At 44.2% G+C, this 20290-nt stretch overlaps 1 protein-coding gene across 2 annotated transcripts in view; it reads left to right on the forward strand.

The window, feature by feature from the left end:
• The first annotated feature begins 3428 nt into the window (after window positions 1-3428).
• VPS4A (vacuolar protein sorting 4 homolog A) overlaps window positions 3429-20290 on the forward strand; it is a 187110-nt gene continuing 170248 nt past the window's right edge. Inside the window, exon 1 of one of the 2 annotated variants that reach the window (XM_078670988.1) lies at window positions 3429-3494. In XM_078670988.1, the coding sequence (XP_078527114.1) occupies window positions 3438-3494 (57 nt within the window). In that variant the 5' untranslated portion in view covers window positions 3429-3437. Of the gene's footprint in view, window positions 3495-9292; window positions 9426-20290 lie in introns of those variants that run through there. The other variant, XM_078670989.1, reaches the window with a different exon arrangement.

Genomic DNA, 20290 nt, shown 5'->3' on the forward strand with positions numbered 1-20290 from the left:
AGTGAGGGCGATAGATAGATAGAGAGAGGGCAATAGATAGAGTGAGGGCAATAGATATATAGATAGAGCGAGAGCAATAGATATATAGATAAGAGTGAGGGCAATAGATATATAGATAGAGTGAGGGCAATAGATATATAGATAGAGTGAGGGCAATAGATAGAGTGAGGCCAATAGATAGATAGATTACTAGATAGATAGATAGAAAGAGGGCGATAGATAGATGGAGTGAGGGCGATAGATAGATTGTGAGGGCGATAGATAGATAGATAGATAGAAGCCAATAGATAGATAGATTACTAGATAGATAGAAAGAGGGCGATAGATGGATAGAAAGAGGGCAATAGATATATAGAAAGAGGGCGATAGATAGATAGAGTGAGGGCGATAGATAGAGTGAGGGCGATAGATAGATAGAGTGAGGGCGATAGATAGATAGAGTGAGGGCGATAGATAGATAGAGTGAGGGCGATAGATAGAGTGAGGGCGATAGATAGATAGATAGATAGATAGATAGAAAAATACACGCTGAAACTTAACAGACATTTTTGTAGATATGGGTCCTTTCATTACACACGGTAGGCCCACAAATTGCCGGTCTTGAAAGCCTGCGTGGGCCCAGACCAAACGGAGTCATCCTCACAGGAGACACTACATTTGGGCTCTTTAAGGAGGGCATGGTAAAGACAAACAAGCAGGAAGTGGGATAAGGGAGGGGGTGGCAAATGGTGAGCACTTTTGCGGCCACTTTGATGTTCTCAGTGGCCACGCGGCTCACTGAGAACATCAAAGCGGCCGCAAGAGTGCTCCCAAAGGCTGCAGGCTGACAAATGGTACGCGCGCCCGGCGCACATGCACTGTACCTCATCCACCTGCAGCCTTGGGAGCACTTTTGAAAGCCCCTTACTAAACTCTCGCAGAGCAACGCATGCGCGTTGGCTCAGCGAGACCTAAAAAGGGCTTCAAGGTTTTCGTCACCTGTACAGATATTGAAAAGGTTCCCTCTTTTTGAATACAAAGGGGTGGTGGAGTAGGAGGTCAATAGTCAAGCTTACATCTATTTTATTTATAAAGTTTTATATAGCGCTAGCTAGACGTGTGGGTATCAGAGCGCTTTACATGCACAAAGAAAAATTGCATAACATCGCAGGGCATGAGGATGCATACAGATATAAGCAAAGACATAATACTTCTGTATCCAGTGAAGGGAGAAAGACACAGGTGGTAGACACAGTCAAATAATCATCATCCTTGAAGGCCAGAATGAGGGGGAGTCAATTAGATTATTGATGCCTAGGTTTGTTGACTTGGTCGGTAAAGTATTGGTTGAGGAGAAAGATTTTCAGGGCCTTTTTGAAGCAAGAGAAGGAAGGTGTTGTACTTTACATAAGAAGACACTTGTAGTCAGGTTGTAGGTTTCTTCAAGTCTTCTTTATTAATCCATGTCTTGTAACTCAAACTGGGATCAAGTTGGTACAACTCTACATCCAGCTCCTATGACTCCTGTGCCAGCCCCTGCCAGCCCCACCAGGAGCAGCCTGCCTAGCTGCTCAGCCCATCTCCAACTGTCATACACACAGGTACCCAGGCATTCCATTCATCACAGGCACACCAACATTCCGTCACCATCTCTTGCTCTGGCTGAGCAGCTAGGAAGACCTAGGCTGATTTACATGGTAATGTAAATCTCAAGATACAACATTATCCCTTTCCTTTAAAAATGAAAACTGAACTAGCAATCTCAAAAGAAAGGAACTGTACACCTAAAAGCGAAAATGTCCATAACTAAGGGATGAAAAGAAAATTCAAACATCACCAAAGAGAGAACAAAGCTAATAAGAAAAGATGAGCATGGTACTGACATATTTAAAAAACATGCAACAAAATCCCCCATCCTCCCTAATGAAAGTTGTAATGATTCATTAGATATAAACAATGAAAGTTGTTAAGATTCATTAAAGATTCATTAAATAAAAATCATCACTTATTTGCAGATAGGGAAGGAACAATGTAAAGAAATATCACATATGCAACTAACAAAGACCCCATCCTTTCCCAAAAACACAAGAGATAAAGGGTGTAATACCCCACAACGAACACCCAAACCCAGAAACCAACTTCAAGGGTGAACAAACACAACAAACACACGTGTACCACAATATGGACCACATAGAGGGTACACACACAGTGAAGCGCAGGGCGACTTACACACGACAACATCTGAAGCGCGGGGCGACTTACACAGAACACGAGACGCGCAGGACGACTTACACACGACAACTCCTGAAGCGCAGGACGACTTACACAGGACAACACGTGAGGCGCAGGGCGACTTACACACAACCACATCTGAAGCGCAGGACGACTTACACAGAACAACACGTAAGGCGCGGGGCGACTTACACACATACAAACATAAAATGTGCAGCGCAAGGTGACTTACTAACACATAACACAAGATGATGGGGACCACCCACCATAACCAGAACTACCCTCAACTAAGGGGAAACTAGTGATGTCCACCCTCCAAGAGACAAAGATGTCCCCAAGCTGTAAATAGCGTAAAACTGTGGCATCACAAACTACCAAAATTTGCATGGTGGATACAAGTACCATAACCATAAAAGAAGAACACTTCCCAACTACGTTACCCACCGGTGAGCGATCTCTCACCCGAGTTGTGCTGCAAAATATAAATGCAACAGATACAACATCGCAAAGATACACCATATGAACAGTGCTAGAATCATGCGTGCCTTAAATGTACACAATCAGTTAAAAGATAACAGAACAATGGTAAACTAAGTGTAGTACGTGTTCCAACAATCTCTATGACTAGTTCTAAGTTTTTAATATTTCCCTGTTATACTGCCAAAAACCACCAGATGGCACTGCTGACATAGATTCAACATTAAGCAATCGTAAAAGAGAATCAAAATCTTTGTCACAAATGGTACAGTTGAACTCAGAAACCGCTTCTCATCAACAGAAGACACACACCAAGCTTGCCGGCAAGAATGTTCCAACCTGCTCCAGCGCTTAGAATTCCTTTGCGCACGTGGAAATTTAGGCAAACTTCATGACTGCAACACAATAGTTCTAAATACCACACTTGAGTGAAGAGTTTGTTCGTATCGGGCAGCGGCAAAGACCTGTTGTGTTCCTAAAACTTGAGTTTCCATGGTGACTGACGAAAAGATGGTCCAACACGTTGCGCGATGTCCAAATAACTTGAAGAAGGTCCATCACGTTGCGCGATGTCACACATAACTTGTACAACTTGGATGGCAAAGCGCTAAAATGAACCCCAGCAGTTCAACATAAGATGGCGGCACGTCCGCTCCGACACTGCAGAGAGGCTCACGGTGCAAACGTGCACCTCCGTTTCCTTTCAGACAATCAGCAGCGCCAGATACACAACAGCCCTGCACGTCAGAATGAGGATGACGCACGGCCCTTCACAGAGAAGATCGCAGGCAACACATCAGCAGATAGTAGGTAGGCACGCGAGTTACAAGGCTCGTGCCAGTTTTTATTTGAAACCAGGGTGGCAGTTGAACAGAAAATTGCGCAGCACTAAAAATCCTCAAAGCTAAAGCCCAAAGTATATATCAGTTTTTCTACAACTCTCCTGGTCTCTAAACTAACAAGCACTGGCGTTGCCAATAGGTCTCGCAGTAGGAAAGTTGGAGCTATTACAATTGCAAATAACAATGCCTTTTATTTTTGTTTTCATTTTAAAAACATAAAGGCCTTTGTCATTTACATAACCAATAGCTCCAACTTTCCTACTGCGAGACCTATTGGCAACGCCAGTGCTTGTTTTAAGGGCAGGCAGTGGTCTCTGGGACCACTACCTGCTCTTAAAAAGTATTTTCCCTCATACTCACAGTATGTCAGTGACTCACAAACTAGCATTTGTAATTCATGTTCCCCTTTTTTGCGGCCGCAAACAGGAGGAGGATCTCCAGTTTGCGGCCACAAAAAAGGGTCGTAAATCTGGCCCTTAGAGCTTTATTTGGAGTTGGTGGATGCTAGATAGGACATCCACCAAAAGGTATAGGGTGCCCTGTCCACCGTATTCGGAGTGCATTGATACCAATAGCACTCCGAGTATGGAGAAATGTACATCCAGCCCTTTTTGGTGGAGGTTTGGCTGCACTGAACTCTTAATAAGGCCCTTAAAAATGATATGGCTCTCACATTTCAGACAGCACAGCTGTCAATATGTGTCAATGTGTGTTGCAGTTGCCATGGCAGTATAGCTTAGCTGGAAAGCCTTCCTCAGTCAGAACTTAAAAAAGGCGATACCTATTGGCTATGCCAATGCTTGTTTGTACAGGGTGTCACCAGTTTGTTCCCCTGCCCCTCACCTATTCAAACTTCTGACGATAAGGACAAAAAAAAAGAAAAAAAAACTCCGAGGCTAATGAACTCAATTTAAAATATAACCGCCACGCACAAAGCTAGTAAATTACTGGCTCAGACCACTCTGGGCACATATCTCTATGCCTTTAGTTTTATTTACAGAATGTGCCAGTCTGCATACAGACTAACCTTCTCTCCAAATGCCCTACAAGTGACTGCCACACTCAAACTACTCTCCACTGGGCCCCATTGAAACCAGATTTCTCCTTTCAGTCATATCGTGATGCTGTAGGGAAACCATGTAGGCATGTGCCTGTGCCATTATAGAGGGAGTTTAAAATCGCATTCAAGTTTAGCAAATCCTCGGCCACTGCAAAGCGGTGCGAGATTCAATTGCTTAGGTTACAGGCTGCTAGCAGGAATTTACACGTCTGTCCCTGAAACAAAGTCTGATGGGTGCCTGTCCGCACAAACCAACCACCTACAAAGTGCAGCATACAATTGCATTGTAAACGGGCACTCAGCCTTTCATACTTCTAGCATATAACTAGAGGCAGGCGAGTGTTTACCTATGTTTTTGTGCTACCCGGCCCAGGCCCCTGACATGGAAGCAAGCGTGCGGCTCTATCGTCATTCTGGTGAAAGTTGTAAAGCTAGGCTGCAGGGACTGTAAGCTAATTCTCAGCTTTCGTCACAGACCTGCAAAGTGCGCACACGTTTCAGTTGTGCTTCTAGTGACATTCCCCAATACAGCCTTGCCCCTCGGCCCCCTCTCGTGAGAAATACTTGCGGTTCGGCCCACCAGTGCGTTCTTACTGATAAAGCCTTGATAAATTTTGAAATGTGAGTGTAACGAACTGACAAGCAATGTTTTACGTTGCTCCTTCCTCTAAAAACACCTACTGTTGGTCTCGGGAGCAAGAATACCTAAACTTGGAGGAAGGGGCAGTTTTATTTACCAGCATGGCCAGTATTTTAATATCTTGATCAGTAAACAAACTCACCTAAAGCCGGTATTTTTTTCTTCTGGTGTGTATACTCAGCATACCAAACATAAGAAGAATGCGCTTTAAAATGTATTCCAGATGCCATAACTGATAGTTTAAGTAAACATAGGCAGGCACGCTTTGTTAAAAACAAGCTGCGAACAAAGCATCCGAAAGCAGCCTAAAGGGGAGAAAGGAGGGGTGAGTGTAAGCCGAGGTCACACGGCGGGCAGGGGAGGGGGCGGAGCGGGGAGAGCGAGAGCGGCATGTGGGTGTGAAGAAGCCGGGCCTTTGAAGTGAAGCTAAGCTTCACTTCAAAGGTGTCGGAGGAATGCGGGCGGCTGTGCACGCGCTTTTAAGCTCAATGCACATGCGCATTGAGCTTAAAAGTCACGGGCACTGCAAGGAATCGCCACGATTCCTTGCTTGTTAGTTAAAGCGTGGTTAGGCCGCAATAGGCTCGCAAGCTCGATGCGCATGCGCATCGACAGGCGAGACCTAAAAACAGTAGCGGGACCCAGTCATGCTTTGGCGCTCTGTTGTACATAGGCGCTGATGTTACACAGGACCGCTGATACTGCGCTTGCAGATCTCATAAGTTCAAAAGGTATTGGTCAGAATAAAACCAAACTTCCAGACAAAATAAATAATGTCTATACTTGTATTATCCTTGTGCTATAAAACGCCAAACAGTATTGAAGCATACCGTTCCTGAAAGGCACATGTGAAATTCATCACATCACTTAGACTTAACACAAAGTACTTTATGCCAAGCAGTATTTCCAAGCTGACAAAGAAACTGAAGCAAAAACTGCTTTCCATGCGCAATGAAGACAGCGAACATGGTACAACCACACCGCTCCTGTGTGGTACAAGTGAAAACATTCACTGAGTTAGTCCATAACTCAACTCTTGAACAGCCACAGGCGCTTCTTACTTCACAGAGTTAGACCATAACTCTAATCTTGGTCAGCCACAGTTCCATTGCGCAGTGGATACATCCAAACTGCAGATTACAAGGGAAGTGGTAGGGTGAAACAAAATCCATTCATACCCTAACATACAGACCATACCTGAGGTCTTGGCCATGGAGTAAAATCAGGCAACAGATTGGGGCCGTCCGATGACTGGACACTGGTGGGGCTGAGTTGCCTTTTACTCCATACTTCTCTTTCCTTTTTTTTTCTTACAAGTTACGCTGGTTACAAATTTTTCTTAGGAGTCTCTGGATTTGTGTTCAGTCCTTAAGTACGCTTGGGTCTTGGTCCTTGGTCCTCGTCGCCAAAAATAATGTTGTACTTTACATAAGAAGACACTTGTAGTCAGGTTGTAGGTTTCTTCAAGTCTTCTTTATTAATCCATGTCTTGTAACTCAAACAGGGATCAAGTTGGTACAACTCTACATCCAGCTCCTATGACTCCTGTGCCAGCCCCACCAGGAGCAGCCTGCCTAGCTGCTCAGCCCATCTCCAACTGTCATACACTCATACACACAGGCACCCAGGCATTCCATTCATCACAAGCACACCAACATTCCGTCACCATCTCTTGCTCTGGCTGAGCAGCTAGGAAGACCTAGGCTGATTTACATGGTAATGTAAATCTCAAGATACAACAGAAGGGTTGCATCTGAGGTCAATGGGGAATGCGTTCCACATCCTGGGTGTGTTACCAGAGAAGGACCGGCACTGGGTCGTTTTTTTTCCCATTTTCGGAGGGATGAGAAGAAGTAAGTTGGTGCTTCTCAGAGTTCTGGATTTTCCTGGTTTTGCTAGTTTGCTGTTTAGGTAGTTGGGGCATTGGGCGTGAAGGGCCTTGTGTGTAATGCAGGCCAGTTTGTAAATACATCTACCTTCCATGGGAAGCCAGTTGAGAGCATTGAGGGTTGGTGACGTGTGTTCAAATCTTTTTACATCAGTTATGAGTCGAGCTGCCATATTAAGGACTGACCTTATGGGGCAAGGTGAGCTTTAGGTGACTCTGTTAGGATGGCATTTCCATAGTCCAGTTTAGAAAGGACTAGAGATTGTACAATTGTCTTGAGATCATCTTAAGGAATGAAAGGTTTAATTTTCTTGAGGTGTTTTAGAGAGTAAAGCGCACTATTTGCAGAGTTCTTGATGTGGTCTTTCATTGACAATTTATTATACACGCTAATGCCTAGTGACTTTACCGAGTCGGATAGGACAAGGGAGTAGTTTAGAGCATCAAGCTCCTTGTGCCAGTTTTGAATTGATCGGTGCTTACTTATTGGAGAGAACAGTATTAATTCTGTTTTGTTCGGTTTCAGTTTTAAATGGTTTGGGTTAAACCAGGATTGGATCTTGGTTAACGTGCCATTGAGGTGTCGGATGTCAGTGGGTGATTTGATTTTGTAGTATATTTGTGTCATCTGCATACAGGTGGTATTGAACCCCTGCTTGTTTCAGAATAATTGCAAGGGGTTCCATGAACAGATTGAAGAGGGATGGTGAGCGGATCGATCCTTCCGGGACTCCACGTTTGACTCGTGTTGGTACACAGAGGCAGGATTTGATTTTAATCTGTTGCATACGGTGCTGAAGGAAGGAAGTGAACCCTTCTAATACTGTGCCATTAATGCATGATCGTCACTTCAAGAGTCTCAAGCAAAGCTCGATGGTTTATTGTGTCAAATGCCGCTAATAAGTCAATAAGGATATGGAAACAGGCTTCACCTTCATCTAATGCTCTGTGGATATCATTTGCAATGTTGAGCATCGCTGTTTTAGTACTAAAACCTTTCCTGAAACCCAACTGAAAGGTGTCGAGGAGATTGAAGTAATCAATATGTTTGTTAAGTTGTTGGAGAACGCACTTCTCCAATGTTTTAGCTAGGAACGGAAGGTTGGAGATAGGTCTGAGGTTGTTGAGCTCGTTGGGGTCAGCCCCTGGTTTCTTGAGTATAGGTGTGATTTGTCCTAGCTGAAGGGAGCCTGGGACACAACCTGATGTGATCTTACCGGTCGAGTAAGAGTTTATCAAACAAAAATTTACATGAGAATGATGCAGATGGTGTTTCACATTTTTAGGTGATATACTACCAACTAAGGAAAGGAATGTTGACTCTCTTGTCAGTGACTTGCACCAGTGTCTAGTTTCAACTTCTATAAATATTGTAGAAGAACAAGAACATTCCCAGAGTTCTTCAGCAATCACTTCAGATATTCTGCTAGATAACCTGAATGCTAATGCTCCCACAGATATAGCTGATACTGTTTCCATGGTATCACATAATAGTTATGTGCCAATATAGTACAACGATTTTTTAATTCACTTGTTTTTCTCCAAAAAGAAGATGTAATGATTGTAGTTTGCATTGCAAGTCCTTCATTTATCTCCACATTTCCCCTAGTACTGTACTCTAAACTTGTTTTCCTTCAAGAGTTGCCTGCATGCGATTTCCTTATGTTTACTTTTAATGTATGGTGGTAACGGTGCTCTTGTCGGGTGTTCTCGGGTTGGTCCTGCTCCGTGGACTCCTGTGGTGTATTCAATAAACTTGAGAAGACTTACCTAAAGTTGCTTCTGCATCAGTGTCTTCTTCAACTTACAGTGTACTATCATAAACGTTTAACGATCCATATAGAAAGCCCAGTTTGAAGATGCCCAAGAGCAAATACAAACTGTCGACATTGGCCACTGGGCAGCGACTATGAAACTCAACTGTTATCTAACTAATTTCACGTGACGTACACTGCGCCGTCACCTTGAGCTTGTAATAGGTAAATTTCATCACCCAAGACGTCGCTGTGAAGCTCTAGCGTTCTTAAGGCATCCTTTTCAGGTCTGTCGCTCGTCACCGCTCCACACCTAAGATGGCGCTCTCAGAGCCCGACTACAGGCGACGTACCACTCTAGTGCTTGTTACTGCCCGTGCTCTGACTGCCAGTTTTCGCTAATCTCTTCGGCTGCTGTTGCTGCTGCTGCAGCAGCTGCTTCCGGTTCCGGTGCGCTAGGTCGGTGTTTGACACTGGAGAAAGGGCTGTCAAATACGGCGGGGGAAGCGCCGATCGTTGTCCGGGGGATGAGATGACAACGTCAACCCTGCAGGTGAATATGTGTTAGTCTTGGAGAGCTGTGAGGCGCGGATTAAAGAACATTTCCAGATGGGTCTCTTAGGGTAGGGATGCATTTGGCAAGAGAAACATTAATTTTAGGGGAGACTGGAGGATAGAAAGGTGTGAAATAGAAGAGAGGGTGTTCCAAATAATGGCAGATGTTCGCTATATACATGGGTATACCTTTTGACTTTACAAAGGGGGTGAAGTCTGATGTTTTCAGCGGATTGCACCCATTGAAGTCCTTGGGAGTTATCATTTTTTGTGCGGGAAGTCTTGCAACTCAGGTGACCCGCCTTTAACTCTGTGGCATGAATTTGTCTTGTTGAGATGGAGATTGACACAGATGCAAGAAGGACGTGCATCTGGTTAATATGTTGTTGTTGTGTTATACTGTCTTTGGAATTATTTCATGCCACTTAGTTGTGTTCGGTAATCCACTACTGATGGTTATTTATCAAGTGTGATAGAAGAAACAGGTGGCTCACGAATAGTCATGTCACTCATAATGATGTCAGGCTTGGTAGCACTGTCTAGCTGAAATGTGTGGCCCATATACCTGCATATTTTGTGTACTTGATTCACTTTTTGTTACTGCACAGTACAGATTCTATTCTAAATTCAAAGATTGACAAGAGCCTCTGCATATACTCTTACAATTGCAGACGATGGTGAATGTCATTGAGAACATGGTTGTGTTATAATTTTATTTGTAAAGCACAATGTATCATGGCTATGCAAATTTATAAAATATTTAAATAAAAAAAGGACTTTTCTAAGGGATGGGAAGCATCCTAAATCTACTTGTCCTGTAAACACAAATCCACAAGTAACATTTGGTGCTAGTCAGCAAGCTGACATATTATTGTAGAGTGCTCATTATATCAGAGTCCTGATAATAGTCTCTCTGATATGACAGTGCTCATAATATGTTAGGGTTTGGTTTCCTATAGGGTTGTGATTTTGCCAAATTTTCATTGATATACTTTTGGACACTGAAATTAGGCAGGGAACAGTAGTTCAAGCATTAGAATGCCTTCTGATGGGGGCACAGCCGCAAACTTACACGTTTAAGGGCATTCGTCAATTCCTTTATAATCTCTTCCTTCTTTAGGAAATGTTGGAAATTTACTTCTGACAAGGGCTGGATCAAACATTTTTCCATAGTGGGGGGAAAAGGGAGTGTAGACATGATGAATTTACAATCACTTAGCAGATTTCATATTAGCAATTGTACACATGTATATTTGCGCATATGAAAATCCCAAACCTTTACTAGGATTACTGTTTCCAAGCCTATGATTGTAAACTCATATTATTATTATTATTATGACTTCCTAAAATTGGACCCCTAGTTTATTTTCATGTTGCCCATAATGGGTTTATACAAATACCCCATGTTAATCGTTGTAAAAACACGATGCCTCAGAGAAATTGTATTAAAAGTTAAACAATGGTTTACCAAAATAATTATATCAAGTTTCTTTCTTTTGTGTACGTTTCTTTTTTGAAAGCAAACAACCATTAATATTCATATAATGCATCTACATGTATATGCATATTGTCAGGCAGCATTTTGAAAGCATTCTAAGTAGCCTCACATTTTTAAATAAATACCCATGTTTATACTAGGACCACTGTAAATCATGCTACTTAAGCTCACTTCTCACTGCTTTTCCATAGAGCACCAATCCTAATAGTAAAGACTTTAGTATTCATGAATCATATAAACAGGTTGGAATAAGATATACATGTGGATTTCAGATCTTCTGCCTTTAGTACCTGACTGTGCTCTTTGAAAAATGCACACTGTAATACTGTCAGCCAAAGGGCTTGTGCTGAAGGGGGTTGGGTCTGCTTGTCCAGTGAACAAATTAAACATAAAACGTGTTGTCCTTGCTCCTAAACACTATGTTTTAGGTGTCGGCAAATCGGAATTCCACACCCCTGAATATACACAACCAGGATTATTTGTGCAATAGAGAGGTCAAATAATACAACAAAAAAATCCTGAAATCTAAGAAAAGAGCTGGAACAGGCAACTCTTTATGAGGTTTTTTTATTTGATGAGTGTTCAAGGCTAAGCTATCATAGCAAGGAAAAGGAAAATCTGGTCTTATTGACTTCCAAAGAAAAAGCTTGATTGCCAAATATCATATCTGGTTTTGGGAACTGCGAGCAAGGACAGAATGGCTTATTTCTGGATCTGACCCATAGGGTGCCACTGACATTTAGAGGCCAAAAAGCCTGGGGAGTGTTCATTCAGAGGCAGATTGGTGATAGTCATTAATTTGAAAATGAGCCTTTTGTGGATGGGAAATCAATGAAGGTCCTGCAAAGTGGCCGATATGATTAATTTTGAGCATATCTGCTACCAATCTAGCCATGTTTTTGTGCATTCAGAACTTGTTTTGGTGCAGCCAGATATACTGAAATTCCATAATCTAAGAGTGACTGTACCAGTACATTTACGACTGGGATATTTAGCCATACTTATAGCGAAGGTAGAATACAGTACATTCTATTAATGTAAAAAACAGTTCTGACTACTTCTGTCTCTTGGGCTACGAAGGAGAGCTTTGGGTCCTTCCAAATGCCCAGGTTTTGAACAGATTTAGCAGTGTCGAGTTTGGGGCAATTGACCCGTAACTGAAGGCCAGTTGGGAGACGGACTTGGAGCATACAAAATGTCTGGAATTGTGAAAAGCACTTCAGTGTACAAGGGTTCAGTTTCAAAAACCTATTTTCAGTGCTCCATATGGTTATTGATCAGCCTTTTGTGGCTTGGTAGAATGTTTTAAATTTAGTAGTGGAATTAAGTGGAAAACTCTGGAAGGTGTTTGAGTACATATTGAACCGCTCCCACACGTGCTGTAACAGAGAGCAGAAATGCTGCATATTAATGTTTCGTATAAGAGAAGACAAGAGAGACCCTTCTGGGACAACAGAGTCTAGCGGGAGGAAGGGTGTACACTAGATCCTGGTTGCCCAAGCTGCTATACTCCTCAACACTTGATGTGCTCCTCCCTTCATACTGCTTCTTCCAGGAATCCAGAAAGCATGCTAAAAACGTTGGTTGGTGAGGCTTTTAAACTATTCTGTGGCATTGACTGAAACATGTGATATTACAAAGTGTGATTTGCACCTGTATTTTGTTGATAATGAAGTTTACAAAAGTTTCTTCACACTCCCAAACACTGGCGATGATGGAGACTCATGTGGCAGTAGTGGCTATTCCTTTTTTGTATACCTTATTATTGAGATTTGAACAGGCTTAATACAAAACAGTCAGCACTATGAAACTGAGTAATTGCAGTCACAATACAATACCCCATAATGAGCTTGTCAGACTCGCTTAAGACAAACTTGAGCATGAAATATTCCTTCGAAATTCAAACAGGATATGACCTTGAAGGAACGTATCTCGCCGTCTTTTGACCACGTTCGAGGTGGACACGGCTAAAGGCATATCCCTAGGTGCATGGCCCAGACCTTTAAAATTTTATAGTGTTTTTGGTATAATGGCCGTTCCAGGCCCATTCAATAATCTATAACCTTTGCCCATCTGTCTAGGAAAGGGGCCGCAGCTCCCTTGCAATGGCTTATTTGTCTATCAGCATACCCAGTCAAAGCAGTGCCCTTTTACATTTTGCCCCTGTGTCTTCTTCAATGTATACTAAAATCAATTTTCGATCTCTGGGGATTCTCCAGCCTAGTACCATCTCCAAAGTTTCCAGCAGCCTCCCCACAAGTGCAATAACTCCAGGCAACTCCAGAAGGTGTGTAACAGGTCCCCTGGGGGATCATTGCAGCACAGGTAACGAACACCCTGGGCAAACTAGCCCCATTTTAAACAGCTGTGTTCTCGTGAGGTATGTATCAATTCAATCTTAGCTTTATTCGATTTCAATATAAAAATCATAAAACAGTACATAAAAATACATCCGTGCATTTCATCAAAATTACTTATGTTACAATAAAATCAAATCGATAAAATAAATCAGCTAATCATTTTAGAGCAAAATAGTAAATCAAATTGGTTAGACGTGGAGATGATACGACCACTCGATACAAGACCACTCCTGCCCATCAAAAGGTTGCTCTCTGCTTTTTGACATTTGGGCAGGACATATAATGATCTAGGGTAAAAGTCATTTATGCTCCAGATAGATATAGGACCATCTCCTATTTGTGGCTGCCAGGATTGGAGAAATGGAACAACGTGTTTAGATCTGAATTTAACAAGAACCAAGTCGCCTGCTATATCCTTAGGAAGAGGTCCTAGCCAACCCACCCTTCTGACATTTAGTATGGTGCCATCGATGTTGGGAGGTAGGGGTCTATTTTTGGTTAGCCAAAACACAACCTTGTTTCTTAGGTCCAGATGACTTCCGTGTTTCCCCTTTATAAGTTCTGGTACTCCCGAAAGGACACACACAATAGTAGCGGCCTCTGGCGGCAAGTGTAGATGCTCGGTTTTAAATAACATATTCTCATGAGTAACGGCTTTTCCTTTATGTAATGTCAATTCTCTGTTTCGCCCTACTCTAGGGTAAGAACTCCGTACAGTTGAAGCAGAAGGATTAAAACTTTTCACATGTGGGGTTGCTAGTTGGTTGCGGGAGGTCTTACTTTGTGTGAAGGTTTCAAACGTTTCTTTGGGGGCTAGGCGCTGTGGCTGAGTGGATACTGCCATAGTTTTTACCAGAAGTGAGTTGGCCTTGATTGCTTCTTCAACACCCGTGAGCCTGTCCCCTAAGCTTGCCATTTTGTCAATCAGCGGGGATATTATAGACTTAATCATACTTTCTATCGAGGCCATTAGAGAAGCATGGATAGGGGCATTCGATATGGCATTGCTAGGAGTGTTGTGCGGTAGGGGGTTTGGGTTTAATTTTTGATGTTTGGCCTGACTCCCCAGTTGTTTAGCCCCTTCTCTCTTCCTTTTAGCAATAATGATCTGAGGGGTAACTGCAGATAGCGATTTTTCTTTTGGTCGTGTTAAAAGGGGAGTGACCTGTGTGCTATGAATTGGTTGAAGTTGACTGTTAGATCGGGAAGTAGTTGTTACTATAGCATGGATAGGGGGAGTAAATTGAACATTGTCTGGTTCCACAGGAGCATACGTGGATTTACACATTATGTTTAGTTCATCCAGTAATGATATATTTTGAGCAACATTGGCGGTCTGTGAGGGAGAGCACGTAGTAGGAAGGCTTTCCATGACTGGGGATCGCTCTATTCTCTCTAATTCTATAACAATGGGGAGAGTTGCCCTCTTTATGTAACGATCCATCGTTCCCCTGAACAAGTCACTCTGGGGGGAGAATATTCTGGTATCCCCCTTGCAGGTCATATCAGCATCATCTGCACATAAATAGGACAGTTCCACGAGTCCACTATGGAGACAAATGGGAAGGACCTGTGAGAAAGCGGGGGGCAGGCAAAGAAAATCAGTACCTTTGTTATTTTTTCCTCCTCTCTTAGATCAAAACTTAGGGGGATGGCCCCGTCCCGACCTCCTCTGGCCTCTGATGGCCGCAGATGGCCCCGCCCTTGTCCCGGGCTTCTCCCGCGCGCGTCCCGCGCTGCGGGCCCTTTGCTCTGTAATAACGGATCGGTGAGAGGGTGGGCGGTCTCGTGCACAGGTGTGGCATGCACGGACTCCTGGGAGTTGGAGTCCCGTGCTCGCGTGCTCCCGACCCCGCAGCCACCAGCAGACAGCAGTTTGCACTGTCCAGTGCGTGCTCCCGATGGCCCAATGCGCTCCCGGTGTCAGCAGCCCCCTGGGACTTCAAAAGATGCTCCGGTGATATTGGAATCGAAGCGGGACCCCTATGTACAATGTAACATTTTGAGTTGTATTAGACAGAACTGAGAGGCCACCACAGCTTCTCTGGGAGTGGCCATTGCCGCATTATAGTCCTCGCCATCAAGCAGCCCCAGTTCTTAAACCTAGGTCTTCCTCATCCTTATCATGGGATCTGGCTGATTACGCAGCAGTGTCTGATAGAGGGTAGAAATCTAGTGTTCTTTAATGTCGGTAAGTATGATTTTCGGCTTTAGGGGTGGAATTGCAATCTTTGTCGGTAAGTATGGCGCGGGCTCGTGTTGGAGCTGGAGCTGGCAGAAATTCAGAGTGCGATGCATGGGATAGTCCCCCTGCAGCTCCTGAAAGTTCTTTATAGATCCTTTGTGGATCACTTCTTCCAGGGTGACTGTGGTATCCCAATTGGCAAAGTCACGAAGTGCGGATACCTGGGTGAGTCTGGTCACCCTCCACAGCTGGGTCGCCAACGTGAGTCTGTCTGCCCAACCCATGGCCTTCAGAGCTGCTGTCCAGACAGACAGCACTACTGAAGTGGAAGCGGGCAGAGACCGCAGTGCTTTGCTGCCGTACAATAGGTGTGGTAAGCCATTCTTACCCATGATCCGCCCCTCCACTGCATAGGCCAGGTCCCCGAACCCCTCCAACCACAATCGTTAAGTACCATGAGGTGAGCAGCTCTGTAGTATAACAGCAGATCCAGAGTGGCTATGGCACATTCAAAGGCAGGCCTGCAACATTTTTAAGGGGAAATCCAGGGTACTCTCTCACCCGACAGGAGGTCTCGGATACTGGCATTGTCCATGGATTAAGAAGCTTTGTTCTACCGGCAAGGGGTAATTTTGGAGCTGATAAAGGAGCCGTCGCAGCTAAACTATTTTGAAAATGGCCGAACGGCCAAGCGTGGATAACAGAAGGGAGGTCCAGAGATTCACATCTTTGCCAAACCCACAAGCTGAGATTTAAGGTTGGCTTTGTATGACAGATCTCTGTTCTTGGTGATAAAGACGCCCAGGTATTTGAACCCCACTGGTAGCACCCGCAAGGTCCCGGACCCATGAGATAACTGCTGGGCATTGGCAATGGGTAAGATGAAGGACTTGGACATGTTCATGCAAAGACCATAGTAGGTACCAAATGTATGTAGTATTTGCAGGGCTCGAGGGCTAGAGTCAGCTGGATTTTGTAGGAAAAATGAAGAATTATGTCACTGATCTTCGGAGGCCACTGGAAGCAGCGAAACAGTGCATCTACCCTCACCCAGGCCGCTAAGGCGAAGAGAAAGGGCGAGAGCGAGCAAACCTGGCGGGTGCCTCTATCTATGTTGAACCAGTGGTACACAGCACTGACAACACATGCCCTTGCCTGAAGGCCAGTGTATACCAGTCTGACATAGCTGACAAATTTGGGCCCAGAGTGAAGTCGTGTCTGTAAAGCAAAAAGGTAGTCCCAGTGGAATGAGTTGAACGCCTTCTGGAAGTCTACCATTAGCAATGTCTGGTGGCCGGACAGGCTAGTACTCATCTCAGTGGCAGTGTTAACCCTCCTAATATTGTGACTAGTGGCACGACTGGCCATGAACCGAGATTGATCAAGATGAAGAAGATGCTAAATCATCCTCAACAGCCTATTGGCCTGCTCTTTAGCCCACAACTTTTGTTCAGTAATGATATTGGTTTGTTCCACCTAAACCCTGCTTCAGGATCACCACTGTCTGCTGCTCTGAGATCTCTGGGAAACCAACTCACCTGCAGGACCTCATGAAAGGTATGTAAAAGAAGTGTTCATGCCGTGGCCATTGGGGCTGCCATAATCTGCCGGAAAGCCCCTGGGTCCCGGCGCCTTGCCCTATTGAAGCTGCATAAGGGCCTCTCCCAACTCCTTGAGGATAGCATCCGTCTTTAAATGGTCCTAATCCGCAGGCCGGTCACCGGAAGGTCTGCCACGATTTGTTGTTGGTCAGAATGTTATCTCTCTCCATTAGGGCCGTAGAACTGTTCGTAATATGCAGCAAAGGCTCCTGCAACAGCCTCTCTACCAGTCATTTGCAGCCCTCTTTTGTTTCCGTGTAGGCTATAGGGTCTCCGAAGGTGTACACAGCCAGTGCAGTCTTTTACTTGCCTTGCCCGCCTTGATTTTGCTTTCATAGCCATCCACGCTTCACGAGCCTCCTGCATGTGTTCCTTTCGTAAAAGTGTCTGGGTATGGAGGGAATGACGTAAGCTTGAGTCTTCTGCTGTAGCTATGTAATGCTGATCCAGTACTGCGGACTCCAGCTCCGCTACCGTTTGTTGTAGCTAACAATCTTGCCCCTCAAGGTAGCCTTTAAGCCCTCACAAAGGACACTTGGGGATTCTACACCCTCTATTTTCCTTCAAGAACCGCTGACCCATCTGGAGACAAGCCTCACAAAACTCGTCACTCGGAAGGCACCGGCTGCTCATGCGCCACCCAGCAGGGGGCCGATCAGGCAAAGATGTGAGAATAGTAATGGTTAAAGGACACATTAAGTGACGGCTCTGCATGATAGCCTTGATCTACGCACCCAATACGGGACAAGTTGTGTTTATTCACTCTTTGCGTTCTCTCCTGTGGGGATTTGCGAGGGAGACATTATTTTGATGGGTGACTAACCTTACCTGGGATTCCTCCCTCGATAGCGCTCACCCCCATAGACTTCAAACTGAAAGCACTACTGAAGCAAGCCATCTTACTCATAGGCTTAATAGACACCTAGAGTCACTCACCGTACAACTCGGGGATTATAAAAAAAAATCCCACTTTCATCGCACATATAACATCCAATCATTACAACACACTATTGCTGAAACTAGAGTTCATCCTATTGCACTCTCAGACCATGCTCTCGTGGAGATTACACAGGAGTGGCAAGCCCTGAAGTCCAAATTTTGAAGATTGTTTCGTCCCAGTATCACTTAACCGGTATCATCTCTTCAGCGATGAACTCTGTTAGGCCAATCGGAATTACTTCCAATTGAACAATCCCCAGAACACCAACCCCTCAACTACCTGGGACACTTTTAAAGTGGTTATTAGAGGAAATTGTATCTCACTGATGTCTACCCTGTCCCAGGAGAAGGCTCGGGATCGGTTAGTCTTTGAGGCGGAACTCAAGTCAGGAAAGCAATCTCACAAAGATTCCCCCTTTCTGCTTTTACAAAGGAAGGTCACGGCCTTAGAGGCAAGCTTAACGCCATATACACAGATAGGGTGGAATTAACTCTACTGCGCCTTAAAAAACCACATATGAACAGAAGAATAAGATATGCTCACATCTGGATTGACTCCTCTGAGTTAAACATGAAAGAGAATACTTTTGACACTTTTATAAACAATTATATAAACCTCTGACCCCACTGATGAGACGGCGCAACTAGTCTATTTAGAAGGGGTGGCACTTCCCCGGGTGACTGCTGACCAACACGAGCTCTTGGAAAGTCCCATTAGGGACGACAAAGTCAAAACTGCCATTGACACTCTTAAACTGCATCAATCACCTGGCGAGATGGGTTTACAGCCCAATTTTACAAGACTTTTAGCTGTGTCGTGGTGTCGCACTTGACTGTCCTATTTAATTACATAGCTGAATCCCACAAGGTGACACACAGAAAGAGTGAAGCATTGGTCTCTATTATACCGAAACCGGGTAAAGATCCCTGTTTTTGTGGATCTCATTGACCTATGCACTGTTCAATTTAGATGCCAAACTATATGCTAAGATTTTGGCCAATAGGCTAGAAGATATCATGCCAGAACTAATCCATCCGGATCAATCTTGATTCATTAAGGAGCGGCAGACTTGCAACATCTTGTGGATGTCCACCTGGTTGAGAAAGCTACAAAAAAACGAGTCCCGGCTGTTCTCTTGGCACTAGATGCCGCAAAAGCTTTCAATCGGGTGGACTGGTCCTTCCTTTTCCTCACACTACAACATTTTGGCGTTGGAAACCGATTTATAAACATGGTCCAGGCCAACTATGCCCACCCAAAGTCGAGCGTGTTGGTGAACGAGACTGCCTCAAACCCTTTTAGCTTTGTGGTGGCTCAAGACAGGGTTGTCCGTTATCTCCACTTTTATTTGCTCTTAGTATTGAGCCCCTAGCAGCCAGAGTGAGAGCAGCGCCCTCCATCAATAGACTCTCCTTTAGCTCCGTAAACAAAAAAATCTGTTTGCAGACGATGTACTGTTGTCCCTCACATCCTCCCAGTCTTCTCTGATGGCTCTGCAAACTGAACTCACTACATATGAGATAGTGGCAGGTTTTTGTATCAACCTTCACAAGTATTATCCCTTCAACCTAACTCTCTCCTCAAGTGAGATGGAGGCAATAGCAGAATCTACTCCCTTTCAATGGGCCAAAAAATAACAAACCTATGTAGGGATTAAGATCACTCCAAAAGTGAACGATCTATATAAGGCAAATTATCCCCCCACTTCTGAAATATCTTAAAGCAGATCTCAAATGCTGCCCCCACCGCCCTATATTTATCCTGGCTCATTCACATTAACGCAGTAAAAATGACTGTTTTGCTGCAACTCGTATACTTTTTTCAGGGAATCTGCAATTAGATAGAACAGGATTTTTTCTCTACCATACGTTCCTCGATCACTGTCTCTATTTGGTAAGATTGTTAAGCTCGACTCACTAACCAAGTGTTGACTTTACACAGATAGGCTGGTGACCTGGCCCTACCTGACATTACACTATACTACGGGTAATCGTAAACATTTTTCCAGGGGCCGCAAAGTGTGGTCTGTAGTGTGCCAGAGAGCAGCATTGCTGCCAGAGTGGGGACTTGTGAGGAGAGGGGTTAAGGTGAGAGTTATCGCTAGCTTAGGAGATTCAAGTGTAAAAGGAAGTAACTTGATTATTGAATTGAAATGAAATACAATTGCTTAATGTGAAACCAGAAAACCTGGGATCAGTCCTTGCTTCCCTACTTGAGCAAATAGTTTGATCCTAGATAATTTTCTAATTTCATTTTGCCTCCTTTTTCTTCATTATGAC

This window comes from Lissotriton helveticus, chromosome 12 (assembly GCF_964261635.1).
Source record: "Lissotriton helveticus chromosome 12, aLisHel1.1, whole genome shotgun sequence".
Classification (NCBI taxonomy): domain Eukaryota; kingdom Metazoa; phylum Chordata; class Amphibia; order Caudata; family Salamandridae; genus Lissotriton; species Lissotriton helveticus.